Here is a 12589-nt window from a genome sequence, read left to right on the forward strand (position 1 = left end):
ATGAGGAAAGATTCATAGCCTAAATATATATAAATATTCAGTAATTAAATATAGTACTTAAAGGTCATTTTGTTTTATGTTATGATTGATTGCTAACACACCAAACAATTCTACAGAGACTAGAACTATATTTATAACTAACTCACTTGGGGCTGGGAATAAAGTGGTGAATAGATTGATATGGTAGAGTCAGACACTGCAAGAAGCAAGAGAATTTAAAAGAGGGAAGAATATGGATGGATATATTCAACAATTTCATGTCAAATGTTCTTATCAGAAAAAGTGACTCCAGTATCAATGTCCATCCAGCTGGATCACAGAACCACAGACGAGCTGGAAGAGACCCTTGAGAGATCATCAGCCTATTGACTTTTATTCACACACACACAGGAAATCAACTGATACATTCGTTTGGGCAGAAATACTAGAAGTGATAATAGAAAGAATGCCTTAAGTATGTACTACTATTTAACACACTGATGGCCTCACATGTGTCATCTCTTTAAGTTTACATTAACACTGTGAAAACCTACTATTATCTCCATTTACAAATAGTACAACTATTAAGTGGAAGCACTGCCATTTGAATCCAGGCAGTTTAGCTCCAGAGGCAGCCCTAAACATCAAGTAACATATTTCAAATGTGTACGTCTAAGCACAAAAGCAGAGGTAACATGCAAAAAACAAAACGAGCTGTTTGAAGGCGAGGGAATTTGAGACATTCTTTTTTTCCCCCAAACATCTTTTTTTGCTATAGTTTTTTGCACTATAATTGTAAGAACAAAACAAAAATGTAGATCAAAACTATCCCGTTTGCTTCCATTATCTCTGCTCTCTGTAGCCTTCCCAGAGGTCTCATTCGCTTCTAAGGGTGTTGATTAACATCCTCATTCCCAGCGTTAGTTCCTCACAGTTTTCTCCTCTAAACCTGGACACCACATCCTCTCTCTGGGTTCTCAAAGTTCTCTTGGCCACTCAGCCTTCCACCCCAGGTCGCTAGAGGATTTTTTTTTTTTTTTTTTTTTTTTACTCCATTTGCTTCCCTTTCTCCGTGGCAAACTTCACAATCCAGTGACCGCTGGAGAAGGGCGAGGAAGGATGTCTGGACAGTGTTTACTAGGCCTCCAGCACTCTCCCCCAGCCCTGCCCCCAGCTCCGAAAAGAAAAGCTTCCTGGAAATGTCCTTGTTATCGCTTCCCGCGTCGGGCTGGGGGCTGGGAGCGGGCGGTCCCCCCGCCCCCGGCTCGGCCGCTCCGCGGGCGCGCTCGCTCGCAGCGCCGCCGCGCCGCAGTCCTCAGAGAGCGGCGCCCGGGTCGTAGCTCCGCGGCGCGCAGAGCGCAAGGGTCCTCGCGACGAAGCGCCACCGTCCCCGCCCGCAACTCCGCCCGCTGCGCCATGAGGGTCCCGGGTGGGCGCTGCGGGGCGCTGCTGGCGTGCCTCGCCCTACTGCTTCCCGTCTTGGAGGCGAACTGTGAGTAATCAAAAGCGTGCTGTCTTCTCCTTCCCTCAGCGGTGCCAACTGAACTGCGAGCGCGGGTGGTAGGATTTTCTTTCCTAGGGCTCCTAGAAAGTTTCCAGGGAGTCTGACAATCGCCGGGCTGAAGGAAGCAGCCGTGGATTTAGCGGGCAGTGTAATGGTGGGGCAGGGTCAGTATTTGCCCTGCTCTGGGAATCAAGTGTTGCCTACAGGACAGGTTCAGGAGCCCCAGTGACACTAAATGTCAATAGAGGAATTAGAAAATCTACCTATTTGCCTTCAATAGCTGAAGTTCCCAGTCAGAGGACAAGGATGAACACGTTCCAGTGTAAAACTAGGAAGGAAAAGGCAACCCACGCTGTCTTCCCTTCGTACCCAGCCAGAACCAGCACCCCCTGCTGCAGCCTACCACCCGTCTGCAATTTCTGGACTTTGAGCTTGGTGTGCTTATCTCAACATTGACAAACGAATTGTTTTGGGATGACTGCGGGTTTGCATAGCAGTAGGGAGATGTCATTTTTTAACCTTGAAATCAAAAGGACTGTTAAATATTGTAGTTCTCAGATCATCTTGTACTGAGGATTTTTGACACTGAGTGCCACATGAATTCTTTGTACTTTATCTTTGTATTTCCTTGATTCAAGGCAAGATACTGAGTTTTCTCTAAAAAATATGTAGGGATGTCAGGGCATTTAGTACATTTTAGTTGTCACTTAATTTGTTGGTTCTTTAAAGTTTAAGCATGTTCACTGGTCAAAAATGCTTACTTGTGTTATGTTTTATTCTCAGGAAATGGCATGGGAGAGATAAATTCTGAAGTACACCATAATTTTTAGGTTGCTTAAAGCTCCAGTGTAAGTTTTTCAAAGATGAGAATTTCACGAGAGTTAAATAGGAATTTACTAACATCCCACTAATTTTTATTGGTTATAGATCAGAATGAGTGAGATATTGAAGAATTCCAATTTTAAAGCTAAAACAACACTTGTTAATCTTACATTAAAGACCTACAATAGCAGAATGTCAACATTCAAACTCCTATCATTAAGCTTATATGTGGACCACATAACACTAACTCATTATCTATATAGTTCATTAGGACAATCAAGTATTTGTCCGATGATCAGTGTTTTGGAGAAGAGAAAAAGGCAAAAATGGCTTGCCACTTACTGCTTGTCACCACAGGAATTTGCTAATTCTTTCTTTTTGTAGAAATTGTTACATTTTCATTGAATCTTGGTAGAGTTAAAAATGATGTGTGTGTGTGTCTGTGTGTATTATACATAATCGAAACATATACATGGGGAAATACACTTGTTTATATATATATATAGACACTGATAGAATAGATAAATTAATTCTACAGCTACATCGCATAAAGAATAGTTGTCCCCATAATGCCTTTATTTTTAAAAGTATGGTAGTTTAATTGGATTAAAAATAATTTCTGGCTTACTAATGAGAAAACTGAGATACAGATGGAATATTTTTACTACCTAAAATTTTAAATTTGAGATCAAATTAGAACTATAAATATTCTGTTTATAATTAATTGTTTAGTCTGTAGAAATACAACTGTTTAGCCCATAGAAATACAGTTCTATTTAAAGAAAAGTTTACAGATCAATTTTAGTTTTGAGAGAGTTATTAGAAATCATCGAGTTTAACTTTTTTAGCAATGAAGAAATTGTTCAGAAATGTTACCTGATTTCCCAGACATGTTTTTATATATCAGTATCTGTATCTGTATCTATCTAGAGAGAGAGATTTAAAATAATACTGTCTATATATTTTGTGTCACTTCCCACTAAAGGCTGTGATGAAGAAAAATAGAAGAAAGATGTCCCCTTTGGCTGTGCTAATTTGGCCCTTTGCAGACTTCCACTTCTGCTTAGGAGCAGACTACCCTTGACATTACTGACTCATATTTTCCTTCTCTTTTTTACTTTCTTCTTTCCTTCTCTAACTATTCTTTTCACTGTTTATCTGCCTTTGTCTTTTCTTAAATTCACTTCATTTCAGAGTCCAAAATGTTGCACTGATGAAGAGATTTTTTCAAGCTTAGGTTAGAGTGAGATTGGTGCTGGAAGAGTTAGAGGCAATATCTGGTATGCAACACCACCACCCTATGCTATATTCTCTTGCCATTAATTCTATCTAGGATCTACAGTCGTGCTTTTCATTTCAGACCTTTTCTGACCACCAAGTTCAATATCCTCTCTAATAGCTAAATGATCTGTATGCACATTTAAGCTTTCAAAATACTATGAGAAAAAATGTGAGAAGCCTGAGAATTCACTTATTAATTAATATTCTTTAGCTACAAGCAACAGTAATGACTCTTGCTAACTAAAGAAGAAAGGAAGGAAGGGGCAGAAAGAAAGAGAGAGAGGAAAGAAAGAAAGAAAAGAAGGAAGAAAGACAATTAAAAAAAAGAATAAAATAAAGGAACAAAAGAAAGAAAAACAAAGAAAGAAAGGAAGGGAAAAAAAAAAAAAAAGCCGAGTGGATTTCTTGGAAGACTACTTAATGGCATGTTGAATAACCAGGCCTAGGGAAGCCAAGGACTTGGGTGTTTTAGGTGATCTATGTAGTACGAACTCATGTGCTCACTATATTAGGAGCTGCCATCAGATGACTCAGTTCTGTCTTCTGGTCTTGTATATCCCTGCTCATGATTGAATTTCTTAGAAAAGAGAACCTGATTATTTTGGCTTAGCTTGTTTGTGGAGTCCTGTGATTGACAGCTCACTAGAATCAGATAGAATGCCAGAAGGACACAAAGTAATGGATGCTGGGAAGGAAGCAAAGATGTTGATGGAGAATAGGTTCTTGTCTCGCACAGGAAAGAATTCAAGAGCAAGTCATAGTAAAGAGAGAGTAGATTTATTCAGGGAGATATACACTCCATCCACAGAGTGTGAGCTATCTCAGAGGGCAAGCGAGGCGGCCCCAGGGTTGTTAGTTTTTATGGTTTGGGTAATTTCATATGCTAACAAGTGGGAGGATTTTCCCCACTATTTTGGGAAAGGGTTAAGAATTTCCAGGAATTGGGCCCCCGTCCACTTTTTGGCTTGTATGGTCAACTTGGGAACTGTCATGGTGCTGGTAGGTTTGTCATTTCGCATACTAATGTATTACAGTGAACCTATAATAAGGCTCAAGTTCTACTGGAAGTTAAGTCTTCTGCCATCTTGAGCCAAGTTGGGCCTAGTTGGTTCTAAATAGTTTATATCCTATCCTCAATTGCTGTGTCATCCTTTTAATGACTATGCCCGGCCCCCTTCCCTCCTGTCTCAGAAAAAAGAGGAATCTACACATTCTAATTATTGGCTGTACAACATACACACATGCCCTGCTTTCCATAAATACCATTTGAAAGTATTTCAGATATGATGCAGAGACTTCTAATATAATGCAAATAACTAATGTTCAGTAGAAAGGACGTCCTCCTCAATAAATTCCACTCAATACACTGGGAGAAGAAGGCTCAAGGCTACTGTTTCCTAGGGTGGTACCATCGGGTGATGTCCATGCCTCCTCTAGTTCTGTCACAATCCTATGTCGATGTGCTATGTTTTATGGATGAAATGATACATCGTAGTAACCCAAAACATCCTGTATGCCAAAAATAATTTTAAAAAGACAAGCAAAGGAATACAGTTACTGGCGTTAGGGCTTGCCTGTCTCTCTTGGTTTGAAGCCAGAGCTGGTATTTATGACTTCCTCCTTCACTACTCAGTTCATATGCCTCTTGCTTTTAGGCAGTTCCTCATGTTTGATTTTTTTTGACCTTTTTTTTATTGAGTTACAGTCATTTTACAATCTTGTGTCAAATTCCAGTGTAGAGCACAATTTTTCAGTCATACATGAACATACCTATATTCATTGTCACATTATTTTTCGCTGTGAGCTACCACAAGATCTTGTATATATTTTCCTGTGCTATACAGTATAATCTTGTTTATCTATTCTACATATGCCTGTCAGTGTCTAACTCATGCTTGATTTTTTTGTCTGCTCAATGAGATGAACCAGGTCCTTATTCAGGAAGAATCTGAGCCCTGCCTGTGGATGGTTGCATCCATCTCTCTTCCTTTACAATTTCTACTGTGTATAGTAGTCATCCTGGAGAAGCAGCACTTCTTCTGACCCTGATGTGTATGTGGCAGCAGCACTATTTTGTGTAAATTATTGTCATTCTAGCATAACTCTTTCCTTTTTTTCCTACAAGAATAAAGAACTTGAAGTGGCCATATAGCAGTCTCAGCTTCAGATTAAGTGGGAAGTATGTTAGGTGTCACAGTGAATGCATTTCTTCCTGAGGTCCCAGTTTCTGGATGAGCAGAACCTAGTTGTAAAGAAAGAAAGCAAAATAATTGAGAATAGATCGTTGAATTCGTTTCTCAGGGCTGCCATAACAAAGTACCACAAATGGAGCGGCTTAAATAGCTGAACTCATTGTCCCACAGTTCTGGAGACCAGAGATCTGAGATCAAGGTGCCAGCAGAGCTGATTCCTTCTGAGGACTGTTCCACGCCTCCCTCTTAGCTTCTGGTAGCCTCAAACATTCTTTGGCTTCTAGATGGCATTCTCCTTATGTCTTCACATTATCTTTCCTCTATATATGTTTATCTCTGTTCCAAATTTTTCCTTTTCATAAGGATACCAGTCATATTGGAGTAGGACTTTCTCTTAATCTGACCATCTGTGAAGCCCCTATTTCCAAAGAAAGTCATGGTCACAGGGTCTGGGGGATTAGGACTGCACCATTTTTATAGCAGACACAATTCCACTTGTTCACTAACCATCAAATCATGACAAGTACTTCTTCCCTTTCTACTTTCATTCCTGACCTGTGGATTTTGGCTCTAGGAGAAAAAAGCACTGTATATTAATGATTGCTTATTCAGAAAATGTACCTCTTTTTTTTTGCCATATTTTGGAAGATAGAATTGTGTGTCAAAAGGCAGTAACTGAGCCCTCAATAGTTGGTCAGTTCATAATTCCATAAGGCTAGCTCTTTCCAGGTATTAGAGTACATAATAAAACCAATGAAAACCGTAATAATCATCCCATTGACGTATTTCCTTAATTGTGGAGTTAATTTCTTATTTAGAGGTAAAGCTGTATTGCTTAGCGTGAAGCATTGAATGAGTCTGTCAGTAGTGGTGCTGATGGAAAAGCTAAATCCAAATAAAGAATAAATGTCTCTACCTCTGAGTACAAATTGCTGCTTTTTTTTCTGTGAAAAAAAGTACCCTAACTTATCAGCCATTCACCAGGTAGCTGATTGGATTTAGTAATCTGCCCAGTTTCCAACAGCTAAATAAGCAGCAATTCTGCTAACAGATTTGGTGTTTTTCTTAGTAGGGGGACATTTGTGAGGGAAAATCTGTGAGGGTGAGTCTACATGTAGCCTCTATCCCTGCGACCATAGCTACTTTTTAATGACTATTGAACAGATATTAGACCGGGTGACGCAGAGCGGCAGCCTGAGGGCCATATGTGCCCACAGACTTGTGTGTTCACCCTCATGGCAACTTAAAAATCAGAAAAGTTCATCTAAAAATTTGGTTTCATGACTTCTCTTGGAAAACAAAGGAAGATCTGGCAACACTGGGTGCACATTTCAACATAGCACAGTTTAGCTAGAGCTGATTCCGAGCTACCTTCTTTTTTTTTTTTTAACATTTTTATTTATTAAGTTATAGTCAGTTTACAATGTTGTGTCAATTTTCAGTGTAGAGCACAGTTTTTCAGTTATACATGAACATACATACATTAATTTCCACATTCTTTTTCACTGTGAGCTACCACAAGATCTTGTCTATATTTCCCTGTGCTATACAGTATAGTCTTGTTTATCTATTCTACATTTGCCTGTCAGTATCACAAATTTCAAACTCCCAGTCTGTCCCTTCCCACCCCCCTCCCCCCAGAGCTACCTTCTTTAGATAGACTGTCCCCTCTTCAGTTTGCCATAATTCTGAGCATCCATCATTGTGTCACCAAGCCTCTTCCCTTGTTTATGGCACCTATCTAGTGCTTGTAGATTTTTGAGTTCATGAGCCTTGCACTCGATTACCTTGAGAAGAAACACAGCTGACAGTCCTTAAGTGGACCATTCTGTCCCCACTTACGTTTAAGAACCTCTCTGGTATGGGGCTATCTGTGAACATTTACTTGGAACAGAAGTATTCTCAGCTCTGGGCATTTCTTGCTCAAACATCCGTGTTTTTAGGCCTAAGATCTAACTCTTCACAGGTCTCTTAACAACCGGACAGACCATTTGTAACCGTTGAGAAAGTAGCCTAGACCCTGATCTCAGATAATTTCTCATTCTAAGCAAAGTGGACAGTGAGAAATACTGCTTATCTCTCTGCTTGTAGAGAAGGTTTTGCTTCTCCAGTGCTTTTCAGGATCACCCTTGAGAGAGGCTGGAGTTTGTTAATTTGTTCATTTCTGGGTGCAGTTTCATAGCAGGCCTACCTCTGGTTCATGCTGGCATGTCACACTGGAGCATCTCTTCATTTTCATCTTTGGGGTCACAGGCCTTTCCGCGTGAGTCCATAAAAGGAACCTGAAGGAGAGAAAGAAGTCAGGAGAGCGAGCAACCCGCACAGGCCACTCAGTGGTGCTTGGGGCTCATTCCATTCATACCATTCGAACATTTCACCACTGAACTGCTGTCACAACTAAATTTATGGCTAGAAGAAAAACACAGCATCTAGCTCATGATGAGCTGTTCAAATCATGAAGTATCCTGCAGTTTGATCTTCAGGCCCATGAAAGCCTGAAGGATATCGGGAACAGTCTCTCAAAGGGAAAATAATTGCTGAAGGAAATGTGAACTCCTCCCAACTCATAGGGATCTCTACTAAAATCCTTCTTCCGGGACTTGCTACGGTCTCTCAAGAGTACCCTGCCATCTGTAGACCACTGGAACCCAACTGGATCTGATTGGTCATTGGTTAGGCTGCATGACAGACTGCTTGATGAATTTTGAACTAACCAGGGGGCATTCTCTTATTTTGGTTCCCACCTACATTTGGCAGCTTTTGGACTCATACTGTAAAAAGATCAGAGCAGAACATCTAAAGATGAAATATACCCCCAGAATGCAAGGTGCATCAAAATCTGTTCTTCCATCTTAGTGACAGACACCCAGATTTGATAGCAACATCTTTCACTTGGGCAGGAATATTCCAATGTGACCAAATTGTTGCTGAAAATAGCTCAGTGCTCTCAGGCCTGGGGAAGGAATTGGTTTGAAGACTGAGTCTGATTGGGCCTATAGTTAGGTACCTTCAGGACAGAATTCCATTTATCAACTGAGCCGCATAAACCTCAGTTCTAAACTGCATACCTTACTCTTAGGTGTTTTGCCTCCTCAATGCCAGTATCTAATAATGACTCCAGTTTTGGGAATCATTTTCTTTAGTGCAGTTATCCGTTGCATTTATTTTGCTTTGAAGAAGAAAACTAGGAGAAAAGTTTACGGATGCTTCTTCAAGGGCATCCCCCCTCTCCTTCATTCACGAGGTCCTGGATCCATCCACTGACTCAAGATTGGCCTTTAGGAAGAGATGGTGATTTCTTTACATTGAGACTCTGCAACCTCGATTTGCTAACCCATAGAGTTTGGGGGTGAAAACCTCAGTGAAGAATTTTGTGGGTTGTCTTTCTTTCTCATTCTTGGAAGATCTTTGCGTGTTAACCCTTTCTCCAAGATTTGATCACTGTGCTCTCTCTGACTTTGATTCAGGTCAGTCTGGGCTGCTACCTAAGCTCAGTGCCTCAGATTCCCCCCATTCTACCTGACATCTGAGAGCCCATTTCCTTTGCAGGCCCTCCCAGCAGGGTTTCTGATTTTACAATGCTTTTTAAAATTCCAATGATTTCCTCAACTGTCTACTGCTAAAATAATCATGAAAAAATATATATATATACATGTATATATGTCTTCTGTATCAGTGGGTAGGATGGATAAGTGAGGAGGTGAATAGGTAGGAACCACATGAATGATTCAAGCCAGAATGTCTGTCTTCCAGCTTTGTGTATTTTTTCTTTTATATTATGCCAAGCTTTGCACTTTTATATTATGCCAAGCTTTTATATTATGTCTAGCTTTGCAGTGTTGTTCGGTATGTGCCAGGGGTTTATCTGGGATGGCATTAGGCAACCAAGCCAACTGTTAGAACTGAAGCTGGTGGCCCTAGCTAACACATGGAATGAAATTAGCAATATTAATACATTCAGCCTGATTCAAAATTATAGATGCCTTTTTGTATCAGTATCCTAATTGTTGTGTAACAAATTACCACAAACTTAGTATCTTACAACAATAAAACCTATTATCTCATAGTTTCATAGGTCAGAAGTCCAGGTCCAAGTTCAAGGAGCCGCTCAGGGTTCTCACAAGGCTAAAATCAAGGGGTCAATCAGAGCCAAGATCTCAAATGAAGCTAGGAATCCTCTTCCAAACTCACCAAATGTTGGCAGAATTCAATTTCTGGCAGCTGTAGAGCTCAGGCTATCAGCTCCTGAGGGCACCCACCATTCCCACCGGGTGACCCTCTCTACTTCATGGCAGTTTGCATCTAAAAGATAGGAGGAGGCATCTGCTGATGCTTCTAATCTCTTACTTCTGGTTCTGAAATCTGACCCTGGTGGTGTGCGAGGCTCATGATCTGGAGGTTTCCAGATCTTTTCCTCCAAATAACCTTTCCCTGCCCTTCTTCTCAAAAAGGGTCATTCTGTGTCCTCTCTCCTCTGTGATCTTTTCACATTCCAGTCCTCCCATCACCATGCAAGATGATCTGTACAAATTCTTCTCAGACTTTACGATATTTTATAAGATTCTGTTCCTCTCTCTGTCTTTTTTTTTTTTTTTTGTATCATGGATCGGTGTGTGATAATGCTTTTGGGATCTTTATATCCCCATTTATATTAAAAGATAATTTAGAAGTTTGTTACTTTCTTGATTGCTATTCTCTTAAACTTGAAATACACTTGGGGCTTCTTTTTTAAAAAATTCTTTTGCTTTATTGGTTGTTTTACTTAAGGAATAAACTGAAGTTTATCTATCTTATCTATGTGTTTTTTACTTTCATTAGAACCCTCTTAATTTTTAGAATTAATGAAGAAGCAAATTAGCACATTATTGAATATCCTGTTACAGGCATTAGTTTAAATTTTCATAATTTTATGCTAGTTAGGGTAAGATATGCTATGGAGTGATGACATTTTAATCCACAAATCTTCAAATTAATTCCCAGATCACCAAATCTTGGTGGCTTAGCAAAATAAGAGTTTATTTTTTAATCATGTAAAGCCCAATGTGGTTTGTGTAAATCTCTTACATCTTTAGTTATGCCATTTGGAACACATGGCTTCCAATGTCCCCCCCCCCCCCCCCCCCCGCAAGAACGGAGGCGTACTTGTTATTAACTGTCTTAGCATGGAAGTGACAAAAACTCACACTTGCTTTTAACTTAAATAGCCCCAGCCCAAGGAAGCACATGGAATATTTGGTCAGCATTGTTCCTGTTACAGATTTTTTTCTCTAAGGGTAAGATTACTATTTATTCCTTTGAAAGAGATGCAAATACCTATTACCTATTTAACCTTTGGTAATATATTTTACGGAGTGTGAGGTTCTTTTAACTCTGAATAAAATTTAGAGAGTGGGCATAATTAACTATGCATGCTAGTAGACCCGCTGGGGACTTAGGATAATGACATTGAGTTGGTTATTAATGTGGTAGGGTGAAAAAAAAATATGATAACATTGGATCTTGAAATTATTCCTGTGGTGAGAACTGTTATTATTTTAGAAATTGCCTTGAAAAAATGGCTTTAGATTAGAAAGTCAAGTCCTGAGAACATGGTCTGTAGTTCTGCTAATCAAGTGTAGTCCATGGACCAGCCGCAGCATTGCCCAGGAGTTTATTAGAAATGAAATGAAATATCTTTGACCCCACCACAGACCTACTGATCCAGAATTTGTATTTTAGCAAGACCCTCAGGTAACTTCTACACACAGTTAAAGCCCGAGTCATTCTGGTCTATCAGGCCACAGTGCAGAAGATAGATAAATGATTCTGTAAGAAGTGAACAGAAAGTGGGTGGGGTGGCAGTGGATGGCAGCCAGGGAGAGAGAAGGGGAGAAGATGTCAGAGAAGGGAGCAAAGAGGCTGAACCCCACAGCACGAGAACGCAGCTGTGGGGAAGGTCTCTGGTAAGAAATTATTAGATGTGAGGTGGACAGAGGACCTTAGGAACTGGTGTTTCTAAAACTCAACTTTAAACTGCAAAAGTTGCTTTAATTTTTTAAAGTTGCAGTTTTTTTTAATGATACAATAATAAATTAACTGTTACTAGCTCTAGCATTGGAAATAACCCTTTTATTTAAGAGGTTTATTTGTATTACATTGTTCTAAATACAGAAATTGAATTCTTGAGGCTTGAGAGGAAGTGAAATAAGGATAATTCATCTAGGTAGATTCTGAGTGAGGTTATAGGAACCAGCTTTCACTGGATCTGGGACATTACCATCATTAACATGATCCTTATTAGCCTTCATATCCACTTTTTGGAATGGACTTTAAAAGGACATATTCAAGAACACTGGCTTTAAAATATTCATAAAATGGTAAAATTTTAACTTCCTGCAATTATATGTTACTTTTGTATCTTTCAAAATAGCATATTTGGCATTTTGTCCTTGAGTCTCACAGCTATTCTGTGATGCACCTTCCTGACTTTAGGGAAATGTTAGCTTTGCTCTGCTTCTATGTAAAGTTATTATCCACTCTCTTTCTCTTTCTATTATCATTTGATTTTTTTTTCTAGTGGAGTACTGGGGATTGAACCAGCTCTACCACTGAGCTGTTACCCTCCCCCCATTCTCATTTGATCTTCTTGAAGAAATAGTTTATTCTAGGGGTCTCTATTTCCTCTCTTTTCAATCTCCCACTGGTATTAGTGTCTGAGAATCTTAATGGTGATCCTATTATTAAACTGACTGGATACTTTTTAACTCTCATCCTAAATAATAGTAATTATTATTAATAACTTCTCTGCAACATTTGATACTGTTGAAGCATC

At 39.6% G+C, this 12589-nt stretch overlaps 1 protein-coding gene across 12 annotated transcripts in view; it reads left to right on the top strand.

Annotated features, from left to right (window-relative positions):
- The first annotated feature begins 1093 nt into the window (after window positions 1–1093).
- PROS1 (protein S) overlaps window positions 1094–12589 on the top strand; it is a 269581-nt gene continuing 258085 nt past the window's right edge. For all 12 annotated transcript variants that reach the window (XM_072967094.1, XM_072967080.1, XM_072967074.1 and 9 more), the window contains exon 1: window positions 1094–1471. In XM_072967094.1, coding sequence (XP_072823195.1) covers window positions 1099–1471 — 373 coding nt within the window. In that variant the 5' untranslated portion in view covers window positions 1094–1098. The remainder of the gene's footprint in view (window positions 1472–12589) is intronic.

The sequence above is a fragment of the Vicugna pacos genome, chromosome 1 (genome assembly GCF_048564905.1).
Source record: "Vicugna pacos chromosome 1, VicPac4, whole genome shotgun sequence".
In the NCBI taxonomy this organism is placed as follows: Eukaryota; Metazoa; Chordata; class Mammalia; order Artiodactyla; family Camelidae; genus Vicugna; species Vicugna pacos.